At 42.8% G+C, this 20,073-nt stretch overlaps 1 protein-coding gene across 1 annotated transcript in view; it reads right to left on the reverse strand.

Annotated features, from left to right (window-relative positions):
- The window catches only part of XPR1 (xenotropic and polytropic retrovirus receptor 1), a 103,846-nt gene that overhangs the window by 18,488 nt on the left and 65,285 nt on the right, over positions 1–20,073 (reverse strand). The window contains exons 4-11 of the mRNA XM_035537974.2: positions 16,572–16,795; positions 12,688–12,837; positions 12,210–12,293; positions 11,635–11,716; positions 6,632–6,819; positions 6,224–6,403; positions 2,162–2,327; positions 379–570 (exon numbers count right to left, since the gene is read on the reverse strand). Of these exons, the coding sequence (XP_035393867.1) occupies positions 379–570; positions 2,162–2,327; positions 6,224–6,403; positions 6,632–6,819; positions 11,635–11,716; positions 12,210–12,293; positions 12,688–12,837; positions 16,572–16,795 (1,266 nt within the window). The remainder of the gene's footprint in view (positions 1–378; positions 571–2,161; positions 2,328–6,223; positions 6,404–6,631; positions 6,820–11,634; positions 11,717–12,209; positions 12,294–12,687; positions 12,838–16,571; positions 16,796–20,073) is intronic.

The following is a 20,073-nucleotide window of genomic DNA, read 5'->3' on the forward strand; positions in this document are numbered from 1 at the left end:
ATGCTTCAAAGCAAAGCCAAATTCTAAATTTCTCCCACGTAAGAGGAAAATCCCATGACTTAGCCCAAGATGTTCTACTAAACAGAAAAGTCTGGTAAGACATATTGGCTGCACCGAAGCTGCATGCGGGAGATTTATACAAGTACACACCACGACCACTCCTCACAGCACAGAGCCACCAATGGAAAACCAACTCAGAACCAAAATACAATGCTTTAAATGCAAAGAACCAATGCTGTGTTTTCATATTGCTATCACTATACCTAACTCGGTAAGAAAGTGACTGAGGTGGTCCACCAGGGTTCCTTCCAGTGGGTGTCCTGAAAAGCAAAAGGAGCAGGGTCTGAAAGGTAAATGACTTTCCGAAGTAACCCATACCTTTGTGAGTGCTGTAGAGGGCTGCAAATGTCACCACGAAGAAGGTGGTGGAATATTTTCCAGCATTAACCAGATGAAAGGCCCGTTTATTATCGCGGTAACGGCGCAGGCACTGGATGAATCGCAACCAAGCAGGGATGCACTGGACAACTGCTCTCACTCCGTAGGAGTAGCTGTAACAAATTTGATTTTCTGCAAGAAAAAAAAGTGTCAGGGATACAGTCAGTAAGTTTAAGAACTCCTGCTGTCTTCCTTTCTGTCAGAGCAGTACCAGTGTACCTGAGAGTGCAATGCCCCATCCACGTCTCGTACTTATGCACGCACACATTTGCAACTTGCACACGTACGTGCACACACATTCAGAACAGTGAGAGACTCAGAGAGTATTCTGATGCCCTTTACGCTATCTTGCAGCTATTCAGGTGACATGACATCAATAACACATCCAGACAGATAATCTTCTAACTCTTTCACTGCTGCCAGTGTGATTAACATGCAAGAAGATTAGAAATAATCTATTTTTAAATTTACTTTGTGCTTTTGGCAGTGCTGCGAATAATCAAATTAAAGATGGAATTACAGAAGGCCTTCTCGACTGAATTTTTGTGCATAAATGGGAGAGCATTCCTAAACCCAGCAGGACAACTCAAAAAGACTACTTTGTCTAAGATGTCCTTGACCCATTTTTAACTTTTCTTGCATACTATAATAGGAAAGAACAGCTTTCAGTATTTTTTTTCTTATTTTTTCTTGGCTTTCTTATTTTAATATTTTAAACGAAGACAGGGCACAGCCTGAACACAACTTGAGCAACTGGGGTGAGAGGAAACTACCTCTAAAATAAACGCCCCACTGATTAGCAAATGTTTGTTTCTTACTCACACTAATAGAGACAGGTTCATTAGCTGATATTTATTCCAAAGCACTGTGCTGTTATTCCAGTGTTTGGAGGACAAACAATTATCCACACAGTTGTTTTATAACTTTTTTTTTTAATAAATAAATAGTTAATTCCAACACTGTCTTAAAGGGAAGAGAAAGATCAGATTGGAAAAACAAAGTAAATACTGATGCTTATCGAAGCATACCACAATCTCTCATAGCAAGTGTCAAAACCATCAGACAACACAATTTGCCAGCAGTCACTGCTTAAAGTGGAAAGAAAACAGCCTGATCCAGTAGGAGCCAGGTACTGTTTTGCGACTGGAAGGCCAAAGTCTGCCAACTCTGGGGCTCTTCTGACTAGAAAGGAGAGAGGCACAGCATCAACAACCCTGGTGTCGCAGCACCAACTCTAATGGAATAAGGGGCAGCAACAACTAAGGAAGTTTCTCCATCCTCTCTTGCTTTAGGGTATGGTGATGGTGCCTGTAAGAACCAGGCTACAGCACAAAACACTGTGGTTCATGGCCTTACACAACTCACTTTCGTGCTAGGCAACAGGCTAAAAGCAAATACATGGTTAAACGACTCAAATAAAACAATGCCAGGAAAAGTCTTTTGTCTTTCCAGTCAAGAAGTGCTCTGTCTACAGTCTTTGACGAATATGCAAGTCAGGCCAAACAACTGGGTTAGGAAACAAGCACTGATGTGAAATGCCATTTCTCTGGATGGAAGCAAGAAACAGTAGAATCCCTAATGGCATGTTTACAAGGAACATCAATTATTTTAGTTTCCTATGTCACTGGTAGGCCTCTTCAGAACAGATGCCTAAGAAGTTGCTTTGCTTGGTGTTTTTCAGGTCATTCTGACAGCATTCGCAGGGGCGTCAGCATTTCTCTACCTGTATTCGCCAGAAGTCCAGCATTGTTCTCCCACTGAACCTCGAAGCTGTAGAAGCAGATCATGTACTCCAGATCCATGAGTATCACGACCAGGCTGTTGAGCTGATCAGCCAACCAGAAATCTGCGAAGCCTACTTTGTGGAAGGGAGCCGTGAATACTCGAAACTGTCAAGAGAAAAAGGAATAATTCATATGACACAGTGGCAAAGACACCTAACCACAGCAGCAGGACATCACAGCATTGAACAAATATGGAAGTAACAGAAACGCTTCAAGATTTATTGCTGACCTTTTGCTCCTGCTGAAAAAAGAAAGATAACTGTCTCTCCACTTGAAGTACAAATAAAATTCCTGCTTTCAGACATCTAATTCTTTTCCTATTCACTCCCCGATTTTTCTTTCCTTTTTTTTTTTTTCAACTGGAAGAGCCCAGCCTCCTCCAACCAAGCTCTTTCCCAGAAACTTGGGGTCTCTGTGTAGGAGCTCTGCACGGCACAGTTCCTCCAACTGTTCCTCATGCTGATCAGCACTTCCTTTCAGGCATTTATGTCATATCTACTGACGTCTTCCACACTTATCTTCTGCCTCACACTTAATATCAGTTAGCTTACAGACCCACAGCTTGGCCATTCATCTGATCGTGGCTCAACTTACTTAACTTGTTAGCTGTTCTTTGGTGTTAGAAGCTGTACCAGTGGATACTGTTACTCAGCTGGATCTCCCAAGCCCTCTAGCACAGGAAGAGTTAAATAAAGAGCAGAGGAAATCCTATTAAGCGGCAGTTAGACTCCCTCTCCATCCCAGTCCACTTTCCCTCTAAGCCTCAACAGCAGTTTTGCCACTTTCAAACCAGACGGTTTTCATGGTCCATTACCTTTGATTACAGCTCTCCCTGCCCAGTTAGTTATAGCTACTAACGGCCAATTTCTCAAAGAGACAGCACCAGCATCATCCTGTAGTTCAGAGATTTATGAACCTTTACATTAATGAAAACACAGGCTAACACTGATCTTTACATTGCTCTCCTTATTAACCTAAAGGCACGCAGCTACAGAAACCCAGGAAAGGACTGACACATTCCCATCCAGCCCGTAATGCCAATTTAAGGCTCTGGTCCTAAATTTCAAAGCCAAATAAGGGATCAAGACTTAGTGGCACTGAACTGCAGATAGGGACCTTGACCCAGAAAGCACTGTGTTTGGTAGGACAGCACCTATTACAACGGCTCGAATGTTAGGGAGCTCTGCTCTCAAAGCTGCCCTGTTGTGGAGCAGCTTCTGCAGAGATGAGAGAAGGCAGAGCACCTGTCATCCCCAAGAAGCCCATCCTCCCTTTTACTAGCACTCCGTGACACTAATCTTCTCTCTGCTTAATCACAGTTCTTTTTTTTTTTCCTCTGAAACAAAGACCAACTAAAACAAATGAGTTGTGAAAAGGTTTACAGATCTCTGAAAATAAGAAGGAATTAATAAAAAATCCATATTGTTACTGAATGGGAGACACTTGCACACTGTCAGATGGCAGCATAAAGCTTTTAAGAGAGCAGAAGCTTTCCACCTAAAGGTTACAGCAGACGAGTCAGCAGATATGCAGATAACCCAGCTAAGGCCCTGCTATCTCCACCAACGCTCCCCAAGGACGGGAGCTGCCGTCTGAACTCTCCTAACCCCACTGTGGTTTCTGACCAGGGCTGCTGCACGCTGCCCCAGGCACAACCCAGTGGCCAGAGGGTACTGGCACTGCCCACTGGCAAATCCCCGTTGCACAGGCAGACCCACCTTCCCAGCTCAGCAGAGCCTGCAACACCCTCCAGTGAGGATGGGCTCCAAGAATAAAGTCATGAAACACCAGGAGCCGGGGACAAACTTAAGCTTCAAGTGATCAGTTGCAATTGTATTTGCACAGTTCCACAACCAAAGTGCAGACTTTCTGGTGCTGATTACTGCAGTTTCAGTAAGCGCTGAGACAGCAGATAGTTGAGCTAGAGCTGAACACTTCCTAGATTTTCACCTCGCGCAGCTATGCTCCCTGCAGCTGTTTCCCCATTCCAGCACCCTGCAGGGAGGACGGTATGGGGATGCTATGCCATTCTCTGCGCTCTGATCAGATTCCTCTTGGCGAGATACTTCCCTCAGCCTACACAAGTGCATTCAGCAAGCTCCTCGCCTGGCAGCAGAAGCAAAGAACGCTCACGTAAGCAGGATGCCACGTAGGCGAGAGAGAAGGGTCTGGCACAGGAATTCGGCTAGCTACAAGCTAAATAACTTTTTCATCCAGAGGAAGATCAATGAAGGAGTAAACTGCAGTTCCTCGGGGATTATCAAAACAAATCGCAGTCATGAACTCCAATGAGCATGGGTGGATGCAGAAAGCCTCCTAGCTCCCTCAGAAAATGCCTCAAAGCTCTGAAATATCCTCCTGATTTGGTTCTAGAAAAACTGGAGGTACCAATAATGCTCTGCTACGCCGAGTACACCAGGCTCCATTTTGGCCAGAAATGAAGCATATCAAATGTGAAGAAAAACACTCATCAAATCAAAATTTGGGCGAACAGTACAGTTCTAAGAATTGCGCTATTTACACCTCCTTTCACCCAGATAGCTGCTGGCAAAAGAAGAAATAAAATACGCCCAGCCAGCCAATTGCATATGATAGGAATTAGAAAAGCTTAACAGCTATGTGGTCTGTCTGGCCTTTTTTCCCCTTCCCCCTGACATACAGAAGTACTGTGTCATTTTCCACCATTAAGGTGATCTTGCATTTTGATGAAGCTTTTCTCCCCAGGAAACCTTGGGATGAATTGGCCTCTGCACATTAAAGACATGTCTGTGTTGCAGACTACAGCATAGTCTAGAGAGAGCAGGTACTGGGAAGCTGCTGCGAAGCTCTGTGAAGACTCAGAATCTTACCCTGTTAAGATATTAAGGTAAATTAGCACAAATATCGCTCACACAGTTAGACCGCTGCCGGTACTTCCCCTAGCACCAAGGGACAGCAGTAAGACTAATGAGGCTTGGGACTGAAAGGTACATCTGTGAGAGGTGGCTGAATGCTGGAAGGCAAAAAGGGAGAAACTGAAACAGTAGAAACCTAGCAAATCAAATAACAGAGGTGAGCACACAGAGGTTAACTAGGTGTGTGTAGAACTGCACACACATGCTTGAAACATGACTCTACATTTCATCTCTGTCATGTTCCAGATAAAGTTAATTGTCTTAATTGGCATTAAAATGATTCTACAAATAATGTCAGCCAGCCCAACTCTCTTCCACCGAATGCTCTCAGAGTTACCTCTCCGAATGCTCTCACCTCACCGAATGCTCTCAGAGATACCTTATTCTCTAGCAAGAATATTCTCTAGCAAGAATAAGGTATCGAGGGAACCAAACTGATGGAAGTTAATTTAAAAGGGCATTCAGGGTGGGGACAAACATGTGAAACAACTGTTTTTGAAGAAACTGAACAGCCATCCAACAAGTTTAAAAGTTGTTCTTTTGGATTCCCACCTACAACTGGAACATCGATATAGCATGCATATTTACATTTAATTTACCAGGAAAACAGGAGCTGGGTCCTAAATGAGTAATTTTGTTTAAGACCACAACAGATTTGCTGAAAAACCAACCTGCGAACATAATTTTATAAGCAGCAACCTTTGCAAAGGTTTCCTCTCCACCAGTGAACCCTCTCATTGTTGGCACTCTCCCATTTGGGGCTGAGAAGCACCCATGCAGCTGTGCCTTGGAGCCCTGCAACCCTAACCAAACTGTTTTGCTGCATTAAGGGACAAAGCTATATGCAGTCGTATATATGAAGATTACAAGCAACTACCTGCAATACAAGATAATGATACACTGGTAGGGACAAGCAGAAGTTGTTTCAGTAACCCCATCCTTGCAGTCAATACCTTATCAGGTCTGCTCTATGAATACACATGTACAATGGCATATCACTCCTCCTTCCTGAAGATTAGTGATGCTTGTATCTGTTTCAACTGCTACAGCTCAGCTACAGCTTTTTATCTTTTATTTATTTATTTTAAAATCAGATTTGAGACTTACCAATAGTTTGAGCAGCCAAAAACGGGACTTGTAATATAAGGTTTTGGTAGGGTTGATGAGAAAAAGCAACATGAAGCCGTACAAGATGAGTGGATTCACCTGCATAGGGATGTAGGTGAATTTACCATATATACATGCCAGCAGGCTCAGGCACCACAAAACCCCCAGGAATCCAGCAATCTACAGAAAGACAGAAAAAAATACAGATACCTTGTGAAAAAATAACTCCAAATCCTACAATGAACTCTCATTATAGCAAAAGGGAGAGCAGTGCTCAGTCCTGTAATCTAATCAGACTTCAGCAACTTCCTCTTCTAATTGTGTTACAATTCCTTGCCAGGAAATGGTGCAGGATTTATCCTCCTGATACGCACAGCTCAGCCACTCCTAACAACCTACTCTGTTTACCTCAAAGAGATGTTGATGGGACAAGTTGCTGCGGGGATTGAGTTCAAAGATGAGGACATGATTCACTCCAGCCTGTCTCCAGCCGTACGTGTTGATACCCAGGAGAAAGAGGAATTCTATCAGGAGAAAGCCACCTCGATAGATTCTCACCAGTGGCCACACATTTGGTCCTTCTATAAAAGCCACACCTGACAAAGGAAAAGATGAAACAGCCGTAATGATAGCACAAGGCATGTCACAAATCAAACCTGTGCTCCACTTCCTCCTGCTGGTTCTCAGATACTCAGCTACAGCCCATGAAAACAGGGTACACTTGTAACTCATATAGCAGCTGGAGGACTTTTTGCCTAATCTGTCAGAGGATTTATGACTATTCTGGGGAAAAATTGCTCTCCAGCTTCTGCAGTCAAGTCATTAACAGCATCTCAAGTCCCCTGCCTCACACTACAGACACAAGGGACAGCACTAGCATAAATCATCTCTATATTCACTTAAAAGTTCTGATTTAATGGAGAAGAAATCTCAACAGACTGAGATACAAATATTTCAGCTCCCCACAAAACCAAGAAGTACAATTTACAGCATTTAAAACAATGCTAAACTGCGCCTGATCACCAAAGTCCATACAACTGTAATGTAATACATATTCATAGCCAGCAATATAATTTCTAGCCGCACCCAAACAGAATATCCAACGCAAGGCAACAAGATGGGAAAGTCTGTTTCTTCCTTTGTTCAGTCATCAGGGTTCTGAAAACAGATTCACTTAATTTCAAACAATGAGCAGCTGCACTAAAAACCAGCAGCTTTTCTAGCACAAGTCCCTTTGCAAAATACTGTCCCTCCATTGCCTGATCTGAGTTTTATGAGAAAAGCACAGCTGAAATACAAGTGTTCAAATCCTCTATTTTACTTTCACTGAGCATTCCTCATCCATATGCCTTTTAAAAGCAGAAAAGAACAGGCACTTTTACAGAATTGATGCTGAGAATTTATTTTCACAACCCTCCTGCCTGAATTACAGCCCCAAGTTTTTCAAACTTTTCTTCACAGAAAGCATATCTGTAAGACACTTCACGTGTACTTTCTATCACATCAAATTGTGGAGGAAAATTGTGCAAGTAACAATGACTGAAGAACAGTTGCTTTAAATTTATAACCTAAAGAGAGTATTGGATTCAGGCAGAAAAGTCAAAGTTTGGACAGAAATGACAGACACACAGAAGCTGAAAGAAATGAGGCTTAAGTACAGAATTACAAAAGCACATCTGAAATGCCTCCAGTTGCTTACAAACAGGACACAGTAGCCCTAAAATATTGAATAAGTGCAAAAGTTCCCAGACAGACCAGAACAGATATACTGTGTTAGTTGAGACAGAACAGCAAGACAAAGGTTTATCCTGTGGTGAACATAGTTCAACATGACAATATAGCATGTGTTCTCCACAGCCAATGCCACTAATCGTGTTTCTGTACTCCCAGGGTGGCAGAGGATCCTAACTGTAGTATTGAACAACAGCTGATTCTGGAGAAAAAGCAGATATGGAACGATGCATTGAGCTGAGCTGTGGAAGTACAGATGCTATCAGTATTTCTGTGTACTCCCTCCTCTGACACCAAGGCCCTACCTACCACAGCTCCCTCAGTGTAAGGTCTAGATGTGACTCCCTTCTCACGTCTCCTAATTTAACCATGTTCTTCACCACAGCTACACAGTCTGGCAGAAGAAGCTCAAGGACCAGCTTGCAAGGCTTTTGTGGGCTTTGTCCAGCAAAGCCTTACAAGGCCTCAAACTGGTGCAGCACAGACACATTTACGCCAGCTATCAGCTGAAAGGAGTAACCACAAGGGGCCAGTCTGGGTGGGAGGAACCATTTCGAGTGCCATGAGAATTGAAAGCATTTCCCAGCATCTCAGGGTGAAGAATCACACCTCCTCTTCCTGCATCACCTTCTGTGTAGCTTGAGCTAGTCAGACTGAGGGTGGAAAAACACAACGTCTGGTAGCAGGCACATCAGTGGAAAACAGAGCTAAGGTGCAGTTATGAAACATTTTTCAACCATATCTGAAAATTCAAACATTTTCCTTTTTTTATTTTTCATTTGAGTTTACAGACATTTCTGCTTAGGCAAATAAAGGAAGGGATCTGGCCTGAGGGAAGCAGAAGAACTGGGGGAAACTGTCCTGCTTTGCAGCTACACCCCACCCCAGCCCTGGGAGGCTTTAGTACTGCATTCCTGGCCTTTCATCAGCACGCTTTCCCTCAAGAGAAGCTGTGCTGATACAGGAGCAGATTAAGACCACAGCTCCAACATAACCCATCATGCAGCCCTGAGGTCTGTACCCAACCCCGAGGCAGAGAGATTTTCCATTTATCTATTGTTTGCACTTAAATCCAACACCACACATCAAGTCACTTCCCCACGTCAGCAGGTACGTGACATTGGATTAACTCGCCCCTTCAGTAACTGACACCAAATGGTCCTGGCAGATGCGGGCTCCTCACGAGGTATTCAGAGGAAGATCTCCCTGGTGACAAGCCCAACACCACCACAACCTAACTGTGCGGACTCTCGTGTTGCCTCAAATGTGTTTTAATATATCTCTGTGCATTCATTTTACAACACTCGAACAAGATTACTCACCTAACTAAGGCCAAGTGTCCTCCACGTGAGAACCCTAAGACTGTGAGTGCCCGATGACAAAGACCCACACCACTTCCCTGATTCAGTCATTACTGTCACGGAGAGATTTTACACCCAGTCACACGAATGCCACAGCACAGCCACGTTCTTCCAGCTCAAAGCTTGCCCTGCCACCGTGCTCCTTCCCAAACGAGAGACAGAGCACTGCTGCAGCATGAGCAGTAACTTGTGTTCAGATTTTGCGTGCAGTCTTGTAGGTTTCTGATTAATAAAACATACACATTTCCATGGCCTTTCAACCCCAATTACACATTAAATTGGCAGCTAGTAAAGCTGATAAAGAAACAGTGAGGCAGAAACAGAGACTGATACAGAAACAGAATGGTGAGGCTGATACAGAAACAGGGAGATTTATGCTCGAGGGAGACACTTCTCTGGGATCCACCTGTAGCAGCTGCAGCCTTTAATGGACCCCAAATTATTGTCAACTCATCTCTATAAAATGTTGCTGTTCTACTTTTAAAATCATAGAATCATAAAACCATCTAGGTTGGGAATGACCTTCAAGATCATCAAGTCCAACCATCAACCTACTGAGTCCCACCAGTGACCCATGTCCCTCAGTGCCACGTCCTCACGTCTCTTCAATACCTCCAGGGATGGGGATTCCACCACTCTCCAGTGCTTGGCCACCTTTTGCGTGAAGAAATTCTTCCTAATGTCCAGCCTAAAGCTCAAGCATTGCTGATACGGTTTACTACTCATGGTCATGTTCTAATGCTGTTTTACAGATTCTACACATACAACTCTAAAACCCTACTTTAGTCAATCAAATCATAAAAACAAATTGGCAAAAGTAGCATAGAGGTTAGCAAGTAATATCCAATTAAAAACAAAATTTGTAGTTAGAATACAGTTTTTGCCCAATATCTGAAGTAACTTATAGATATCAGATCATGTCTGCTGATACAAACACACCAATTATTCCACTAGTTTAGTAACATCTGCTTTAGAGGTTTAATCATTTTTATGAATTCATTCTCACAACTGTATCACTTTTTCATTCTTACTACTGAGATAAAATGAACGTATCAGGCTTCAGTCCTATTTGCACCTCACAGAGATCAAACATGTAAGTTACACAAACAAAAGATATGATGAATAAAGAACAGCTTCTACACATTCAGTGGTCCCTTCACACAGACGGGTCAACTTTCTGCCTCTACCACAGAAAGACCAAAAGGGAAGTACTTGCAAACAGCTTCTAAAAGCAGAGAAATTTTATCCCAGGAGATTGGATCCAATTACAGAAATATCTGATTATTCTTTTTATAAATATCTAATTATTCTTTTAAGACAAAGTACAGACATGGGCTTCCCTAATGCAAGAGTTTATATGTTGATTTTCCTTTGTACTGCTTAAGCAAGTTACAAGGCTACTGAAATCACACACAATTAGTAAAGCTGCTTGTGATGAAGGACCACATCTGGATCTGGAGTACCAACATGGCTTTTACTCTAATGAAAGTTCGAACTCAGAAGGAGCAAAGCAGAATAAAACCAAGGTCTGAGATATGCAATAATTTATCCTAGCTTTTAAACAACCTTGCCAAAATCTGCCAACAAGGAAGATTTAATTAATTCTATTAATAAGCACCAGGCATTGAAATCCTACAACTTTCCACACAGAATAGAACAGAATAGTTCAGCTGGAAGGGACCTAAAAAGATCAAGTCCAACTGCCTGACCACTTCAGGGCTAACCAAAGTTAAAGCATTAACCAAATGCGTCCTGAACACTGACAGGCTTGGGGCATTGCTAGGAAGCCTGTTCCACTGTTTGCCCACCCTCATGGTAAAGACATTTTTTCCTAATGTCCAGTCTGAGTCTTCCCTGGCACAGCTTTGTGGCATTGCCACGTGTCCTGATGAAAATGTCCCGAGTGGCAAGGTGTTCACATTGCTGTATGTCTGTTCTCATTCTCTGTAAGGAACCAGTGCTATGCAAAAGTTAAGTTCTACAAACACCTCTCAAGGTGGGAGAGGACTCTGTGCTCACAGAACAGTAACAGAAGTCTTTAGACATGGATTTTGCACTTCCAGAATATCCCTCCACGAGTAAGGAGGAAATAAGAACAAATCACAATACATTCCAAGTTCAAAATCCAGGTAGGTAACATAAAAAAGACATAACCTATTACTGAGCAGCCCTAATAATTCACTACAGCATGCTCTGACTCCAAGTGATTTAACCCAGAACATGCTGACCACCCAGCTCAGATCTAGGCCCCCGCTAAGTGACAAGAACGTATCCACACCAGGGCCTCGGGGCCAGCTGGCTCCCGCTGAGGATACCCACCTGAAAGTATGACAGTCACGTTCAGTGCAATGAACAATCCACAGAACAATCCAACCCTGAATGTAGTCCAGGCTGGTACAGGCTGTGAACAAAGCAATGGTGGAGTTAAGGGGGATTGAACGGGTTTATCAGCAAAATTAGATTCATTTGCAGAGTAAATTTAAAATTAGGGATACAATAATCATCTCTGACTGCACTCTTCCTCCCTGAAGTGCAGCACTAGAAAGGCTGCATAATACTTTTGTCTATCTTGATGCTGTGCCATGTTGAAACAGAGCTTGGGCATCTCAATGGTTCTCAAAAAATGTTCCAGACCACACAAACACTAAGCATACGTTATTACTAGCACAGATTTCCCTTTATTATTTATCTCATCCCTTCATTACCTTGCCTGCATGCATTAGGAAAAATTATTTCTGTATTTTCCAGAACTAAAGCAGATTACGTGACCATGCTCCCCCTTGCAATTTGTGGGGCATGCTCATATCCATGTGTTTTCACTACTTTGTTCCGATGTCGAATCTAATTTGGCACCTCGACAAGTTGCAGAAGAAGCAACTATATAACTTGTTCACCTGAGCTGCTCCCAAAGGTGGAACACGCAGACGTTTCATAGCCTTCTGTCTGTCCCCATCTTCTAACTCATTGGTCACCACTTCCTACGGAGATAAAGACACACATCGCAGAAGGTCATGCTAATGATAAGCATATGATACTGCATTAAAACAAAAAATAAGTCTATTTCCAAGTTATATTTGAGCCCTGACCCCATGCTCTTCCAATATACTGTAACAAAGATATGAAAAGCTTACCATAATACATCCAGTTATTATTATATAATATAAACTAACACTGCATTAGCTTTTCAGAGTGAAAATTTACCAGCTGAAGACAACATACACAAATTATGTAAGCAATGCCAGAAATCAGTGGCAATTTAAAATCAATTAACAGTTGCCTTGGTGGTGAATACAAGCTATAGGCAGACCTTACGGGAAGCAGTAGTGAGAACACCACATTGTTTTCTAGTTACAAGAAGAGCAGCATCTTTACCTCTGTTTCGGAGATAAGCTGATTGATTTTCTTGCAGGTGTAGAAGGGTGCCACCTCCACCTCGGCCACCCGCCACTCCGCCCCTCGTGTCGTCTCCAGGTTCTTGTCATGTTTCTTCAAGATCTTGCGGAAGCCTGTGAAGTTCAGGTTCTGCAGACAAGGAGAACAGTTACTGGCCGTTAGCCTCAGTCAGCTCAGAAGAAAGTTACGTGGTTACATGCCAGCTCTAGCAAGGAATAAGAAGAATCAAAATTCTTGCATCTATTGTCAGGAAGTTTTTGTATTACCACTTTATTAGAAACGTTACATATCCTTTCTAAAGAATAATGCACGGGTACCAGACTGAGTATATCCCATGCACTGTTACTGGTCTCTACACGAGCAGTAATGAGTTCTTAAAAACAGAAAGCTGCAGGAAGAGTATGTTTTGTCCCATCTCCCCCAAAGCAAGGCACATATTAACTCTTTCAAGGGTTTTTCCCCTTCTGAAAAGACTAGGCTACTGATTTCTAGATTCTTCAATCTTTATTTTGGTTTCAAATTAAGTTTGCAGAATAAGCATACTATAGAAGGGAAATCCTAGTACAACAGAAAACTTGTGAAAATTTTAAACACTGCAAGTGAAGCCCCGAGAAGTGCATCCCCTGGACAGCATGCTCTCACAGCACATTGCATGATGCCTGCAAAATTATTCTGGGCTTGCAGACACAGGAGATAAGAACACGATGCCGCATTAAAGGGAAAAAAATGGTGGTTGATTTCCAAGTTACGTACGAGCCCTGACCCAAGACCCTTGCAATGGGCAGTAACAAAGATAGGCAAAGCTCACCACGCTGCATTAAAAGCAGGCGATTGCTGTGACGAGATGCATTTGAAATCCTGTGTTTCATTGCACAGAAAACATCTCTCGAAAGGCTCTGTGTTTCCTTCGGGCGGCATCAGGAAAACAGACAGACCGTGGCAAGAGTCACTTCAAAAAAAAGCTTAGAAAGTAGCTTGGAAAGAAAAACAGAAAATCGCAGAATCCAATACCCCAGGGAGAGGCGCCAACTACTCACTGAAATTATTTTCAATCTAATTATGCTTAGAGTGATTTAATACCAGACCCCTGCCATATAGGTGGGGAAATGAGGCTAGGGAGATGGGAGCAGGAAGCCAATGCATTAGTGATCTGCATTATTGCAGACAAGAGACTTTAATTACTTTCTATCGGAAAAGCCAGCATCCCACCCCAGGGAGAGCAGATCACTATTTCATAAATTCGAAATGGATAGGATGCACCAAAATGCTGGTTTGGGTCCGAGACTGCTCCACAGCCTGAACTGATACCGTTTTGTGAGAGCCCACAAATCCTGCCACCCCAATGGCATGACAAAAACACCGTGGGTTACGATGGCACCGCAGCGATGACACCGAATGAGAACAGCCAAGTGCCATCTACGCAGTCACGCGTTTTGCATTTCTTGCTATTCAATACACTTCTATTTGGCAAGGGGCCTTCTCCAGGCCTGACTTCCATTTCTGAAGGTGGCTAATTGAATCTGATGAAGCGAATTGGCTAATGACATGCTTTGCCATTAAAGGTGAAAAAAACAGTGCAAATAATATTATGCAACATCAAGTAGGATGAAACAGCACACTCAAAATCTTTGCTCGTATACAAGTGCATTGGTTAAATGCACCAGCAAGGCAAACACACAGCAGTTTAGTAAGAGTGAATCAGCCTCCATTATTTGCCCCATGAATGTAATACATTAATTTCTCAAGATTTGTTTGTTCTGAAACACAGTATTTCATTTAAATAGGTAATAGATGAATATACTCTAAAGTTCTAAATTACTCTTAATAAATTACTTTTAATGGAAATTTAATCATAGGCAATTTTAAAAAGTAACAGCTGGCCCGAAGTTATAGTTTCACTTCATGTTTGCTTTGTGTACCTTACGAATCAACGTGTGCAACTTCTGCTCTTGCTTCACTGCTAGCAGACTGAGGAATTTGCTTCACGTGGATTTTCTTTCCTCAGTAACCCAATGCCAGCCTTCAGCATTTTGTCAAAGCCACGGCTGGATATCTATAACGCCCCTGGTGACTTCACTTGATCTCCTACTCGAAGGCCTCAGCTATGCGATCTTCCCACCAGGTTACTGTTTTCCCTCTCCAAAACTGCAAGGCCTCAAATATTTCTAATTCTTATATTCTAAGCTCAAATGTGATTAAAATGAGTATTCTGGGATTTGGCTTTATGCTTGTTTTAGTACATGTACTCCTTGTCCTCAACTTCAATACCAATCTGAACTAATTTTCTTATTCTCTCTTTGAAGATATGCTGTAGAGAGAAGCTCTGTCCCTTTGGAAACTGAGAATGATCAAATCGAGATGGTTTTTACATCAATTTTTAGCATACACACAGTGCTCCTGGACTCACGGTGGGAAAAGGTAAAAATATAAGTGGGAAGGATGCCTTTTTTCATCAATGTAGCGTAGGAGAAGATTTTCCAGAGGAATGACCTATGTCATCCTCTATTTAAATTCATCAAGCCTCAAAAGTGATTTTTTTGTAACCAGACGTAAGAGCTTTTTAAAAGAAATTGAAGAAATCACAGCAGTCAGTGTTGCTTTGTTCCATTCCTGAAAAGCTAAGGATACTCCACCTTTGATCTTGAACTAGAAGCTGTCTCTAACTGCTACAGGGCTTTATAAAGAAACCCACAGATAGCTTCAGCAACTGTAAATCCGTGCCCAGGATTCGTGGAGAGATTTCTGCTCACCCCATGACAACAAGGAGTCATAATGGCTGTAAGAGATGGTCCCAACACTTCCCTGAGAGCTCTCCTTTAAGGCAGCCCGATACTTGTTCTAAGTGCAAGCTGGACAAAGATGTTCCAACCTGGAAACCCGATATTAAAGGAAGGAAATTCCAGTTGAGGTATCTGGCATGAGTAAGCGTTGGCAGCATATACACAAGTGCTCAGTGACATAGCATCATTTTTAGGAGAGGTACTAACACTGGGAATTTTGGAAGAATCGAGCTTTGTCCATACTGCAGAGTGGTATTCAAGTATTTCTTACAGCAAATTCAGTTTTGTAAAATTCTCCAGTGTAATATCAATGGTGGTAAAGACCCAAATATAGTTCTAGCAAATTTAAGTTAAAGAATTAAAGATGAAATGTTCTTAATTAACAAGCCAAAACAAATAAACACAATCAGACATTTACAAGCAGAGTGAGTCTAGCAAAAAGTGATCAAAGGTTTCAACTTTTTGGAACAAAATCATTGTCTTCAATATTTATCATGCCCTTCCCTGCTAGAAATCCAAGTACAACTAAAGATTTGTTTCCTCATACTTCTTTCCAGGCAAATGAGCCCGTATTCTTCAGAATTAAAAATATTTATTATTTTAAATGGATATTTTAACAAGAAATTCTGATATAAAAGGTCAGAGATACTACCATGGTAACTCCAAGAGGAAACAGTATGCTAGCATTTCAAGTTCCACTACAAATATTAGAGAGCTTCTTCCCCAACTTCCCAGCCCTGGCCCTGCACAGAACAACGCACTGCAGAAGGAGGTGGCCCCAGTGTGACTGCAGTGATTTCACGTTGTGACCAGGCTCATGCCAAGGGTGCTGGGCTTGGACAGCCCAGAAAAGGATGAGAATCAAAGGTCCTTCTGCAGGTCAGCTTAGCATTTCCAGCTCAACAAAACACAACAAGGACTATGTTGTTGGCTGCTAGGGATTTATCCTTTCTTTGAAATTGTCTAGGGACCCCAAAGCCAAAACGAAATTGAAAACTGACTTGAATGAGGCGAGTGAAAGCAACGCAAGCACAGAGACACATACACACAGGGCTTTGTCAAAGCACCTCCCCTGGTGGGTACCTGATAGTTCTGCAGTAAGATGAGGCTGAGGTAGAGCTCGCTGAAGGCCAATTTCAGGTCTTTGATATTCCTATGCTGGACACGCTCTTCGTGGGACAGGTGGAAGACCGGCTTTCTGCGCCGCTGCAGCGTGGAAGCCCCGCTGGCTTCTTTCTGTGCGTCCAAAGTTGACTGTAACTCCGTCCGAAGAGTAGTGAACCTGCGCTGAGCTTCTGCAAGCTTTTCTGTTAGCACAAGAAGGAAGAGTCAGGTGAGTGGTAGCACCTTGCCTATCAAGCCTGTGAACAGCACTATACCTTATCCTCAAATAATATGCCTGAAGGTAAAAATCACTCCATAGAATAACCTATTGCATGGCCTTACCCACTAAGCATTAAATCCAGCAGCTCTGCATATTTCTTTTTTATGAAGTTCCTTCTCATTAAAGATTTTAGTGCACTCTTATGTATACCATACACTCTCTGGAAAAATAAAAAAGCCTTCATGTCAGACAGGTCTTAATTAATATAGTCAAAATCAAGGAGCTGTCCCTGCAGTACGGGCTGAAGCAGCAATGGCCATGAACTCCAATCCCTTCACCACTGTATGATGCTCACTCCTGGGCTGTCTGGACACCCGTTACTGATACCCAACCCAGGCAGCTGTTGCACACAGGATCTGTGCAGCCACCCCGTAAAGCAGAGGCCATAAAGCAGTGCTTCTCGGCCCCACAAACGACGTTTTAGAATCTGCTCACTCACAACCAACCATGTGGCTGCTATCATTTTATATGACAGCAAAGGAATTGAAGAAGAAACACACTTCACGTGTATCGCTGGATTTTGGAGAGCAGTGCAAGCCTTCCGGCAAGCTCCCAGTGACAAGCACTGCTTCTGCTTTGATCAGCAACTACAACACCGCCAGCATCTGTCCACAACCTGCAGTAATCATTTATCCCTCTTTCCCTCAATTTTGGATCACACTGGTTAGAAGCCCTGTCTCATTAGTTAGTGATTAAAGGGCCAGCTAAGCTGAGTTTAACGACCCTCTGAATGTGCTTTCATGACGAGGAAGTCCTCTTCTTCATCTCAAGTACGAAAAAGGGATTCCTTTAAACATGCTGCTTTACCTACCTTCAGAAAAAAATCGTTTGTGCTCAACAATCTTTTTATGTTACAACCAGCACAGCTGACATCATTTGTGATGAATCACAGAATGGGTTTGGGTTGGAAGGGACCTTGAAGCCCACCCAGTTCCAGCCCCCTGCCATGGGCAGGGACACCTCCCACCTGCCCGAAGCCCCATCCGGCCTGCCCTTGAACGCTCCTTTCTTTGTGTTCCGTACAACTGGTTCCTTCCAGGCTTTGTTCCCTCGGCAGCCTCAGCACCAGTCGTGGTGTGTGCTGATGAGCACCATACCAAAGCAGGCGCTGGCCACGAAGACGCCGAGCAGCTTCGCAGGGCAGGAGCAGAGCGCTGGGAGCTGGAGCCAGCTGCACCAACCCGGCCACAGCCCAAAGCTCTGCCTGGCAGGCTCCTGCTTGCCAATTTAATTCCCTACATTAGCCCCTCATAGAACAACTTCATAGCAATTCTCAATTCCTCCTCCCCATACAAGGTAATATCCATCCTGCATAAGCAAAAAGCCCTTCTGAACAGAAAAGGGAGATCAATATAGGAAAATCAGTTATGAAAGAGCCTGAAAGTCTCCATAACTTTATTGATCATAAACTCAGTAAGAGGTTTTAAAAGCACAGGAAAGGAGGACTCCTTTCTGACAACTTCCACAGCTGCAAGGGCTCCACTGAATGGAGACAACGTAGCCCACAGTGTGATGTGTCTGTCCACAGCCACACAATATTTAACACACATGCGGTCAGGTTGCCAAAAAACCACTCCCTCCCCCCTTCAGGAACTCCCTTTGGAAGAGGTAAGAGATATCTGCTAGAGGATCTGTTAGAATCAAAAGCCTTCATATAAATAACACAAGTTCATTACCTGTATATTCAAAATGTTATATTAAACCACCTGTGACACACTGAGATTTCCTTTGGATCAAATTATTAAATATGCAAGTGTTCAAACTTACATCTTTCAACTGAAAGCACATGTTCCACTGTCCCTATGTCCAGAAAATTCTTAAAATACAAGAGTCTAATAACATGGTATTAAAAAAAAAAAGATAATGTTTTGAAGTAGCGAGAGAACTACTGCAATTTTCCTATCTGTTTGCAAACCAGCATCCATTAAATAGCATCATCTCCAATATAAACACTCTTAATCATCCAAAAATGTGGCTTGGAAGAACTATTGCAAGTCTTTTAATTCAACCTCCTACTCAAAGCTGGCCCAATATTAGAGCTAAATCAGGTTGCTGCTGAAAAGAGTCACGTCCTGCCTTCCAGACGGCTCTCTCCATCGGTACGGGCAGCCCACAGTTCCCTGAGGATGGGTTTTTAAAGACAACTGAAGCAGTCTGGTAATGACCTGCCGCTCCTGGAGGATGGCAGCCCTGCCCCATCTCCTGCGCTAACTCCAGTTATCCAGCCCGCAAATCAGTTCATCTCGTTACGGAATGATTTTATTATCGAGTCACTGCAGATGCAAAAATAAGAAACAATGTGTGCTGGTATTCTTAAAACCTCCCAGGGAGTTGCCTAGGGAAACCACAATGCAGAGTAGAAATGAATTTCTCAATTTGCAATGTATTCCAAACTATTTGAAAGGACATTCACCGCTATCACTAATTGAGCACTCTGAAAAGTGACTTTAAAAAAAAAAAAAAGGATGCCATCAAAAGAGTTAGAAAAAAAGCGGCAAACACTTAGAAACTGGAACCACTCTTGTTTTGCAGCACCCTGCACGACCTGATGACCACAGAGTGCACAGCTCAAGTGTAATCTCAAGGCAAAGACTAAGGAAAAATCCAAAATCAACAGAGGCAGACTTCAACAAGAAGACTTGCAATAAAAATGCAGCTTTCCCCCCCCAAGTACTCCTAGATCCTGATCAAAGAATACTGAAGAGTTACGACCTTGCCCATGCAATTCCCTGATGCTTTTGACTATTTTCCAAGCTTAAAGATAAGGATCACGAAAAATACGTAACATCAAGCTGCTCCCCAAGTTCCAGTCTGGAAAAATGGTCATCTACATGGTCATAGCTGCGCTCAAAAACTGTTTCAACAGGCAATCTAATAGCCCATACCTGCTCACAGCTGCTCTGCGCATTTTAGGCACGTGCTCTTAGACCTCCTTCTTTTTTCTACTTGTATGTATCACATTCAATATTCTCTTTACCAAGTTAAAGCCACAGTTTCCTACCAATGACAAAAGCAGCTCCCAAGTTAACACAAAAATGTTACTAACTGAACAGCAGCACAAGCAGAATCTGATTATACTAACTTAAACTATAACAAACTTCCTCTCTAGAGAATCCCAAACAAACCAAAACTGGCCACAAAAGAAATCTTAGCTCTTGAACAGGCACTCCTCTGCTGGAACTATCTGAAAATATTACTACT

Source organism: Cygnus atratus, chromosome 8, assembly GCF_013377495.2.
Source record: "Cygnus atratus isolate AKBS03 ecotype Queensland, Australia chromosome 8, CAtr_DNAZoo_HiC_assembly, whole genome shotgun sequence".
NCBI classification, from domain to species: Eukaryota; Metazoa; Chordata; class Aves; order Anseriformes; family Anatidae; genus Cygnus; species Cygnus atratus.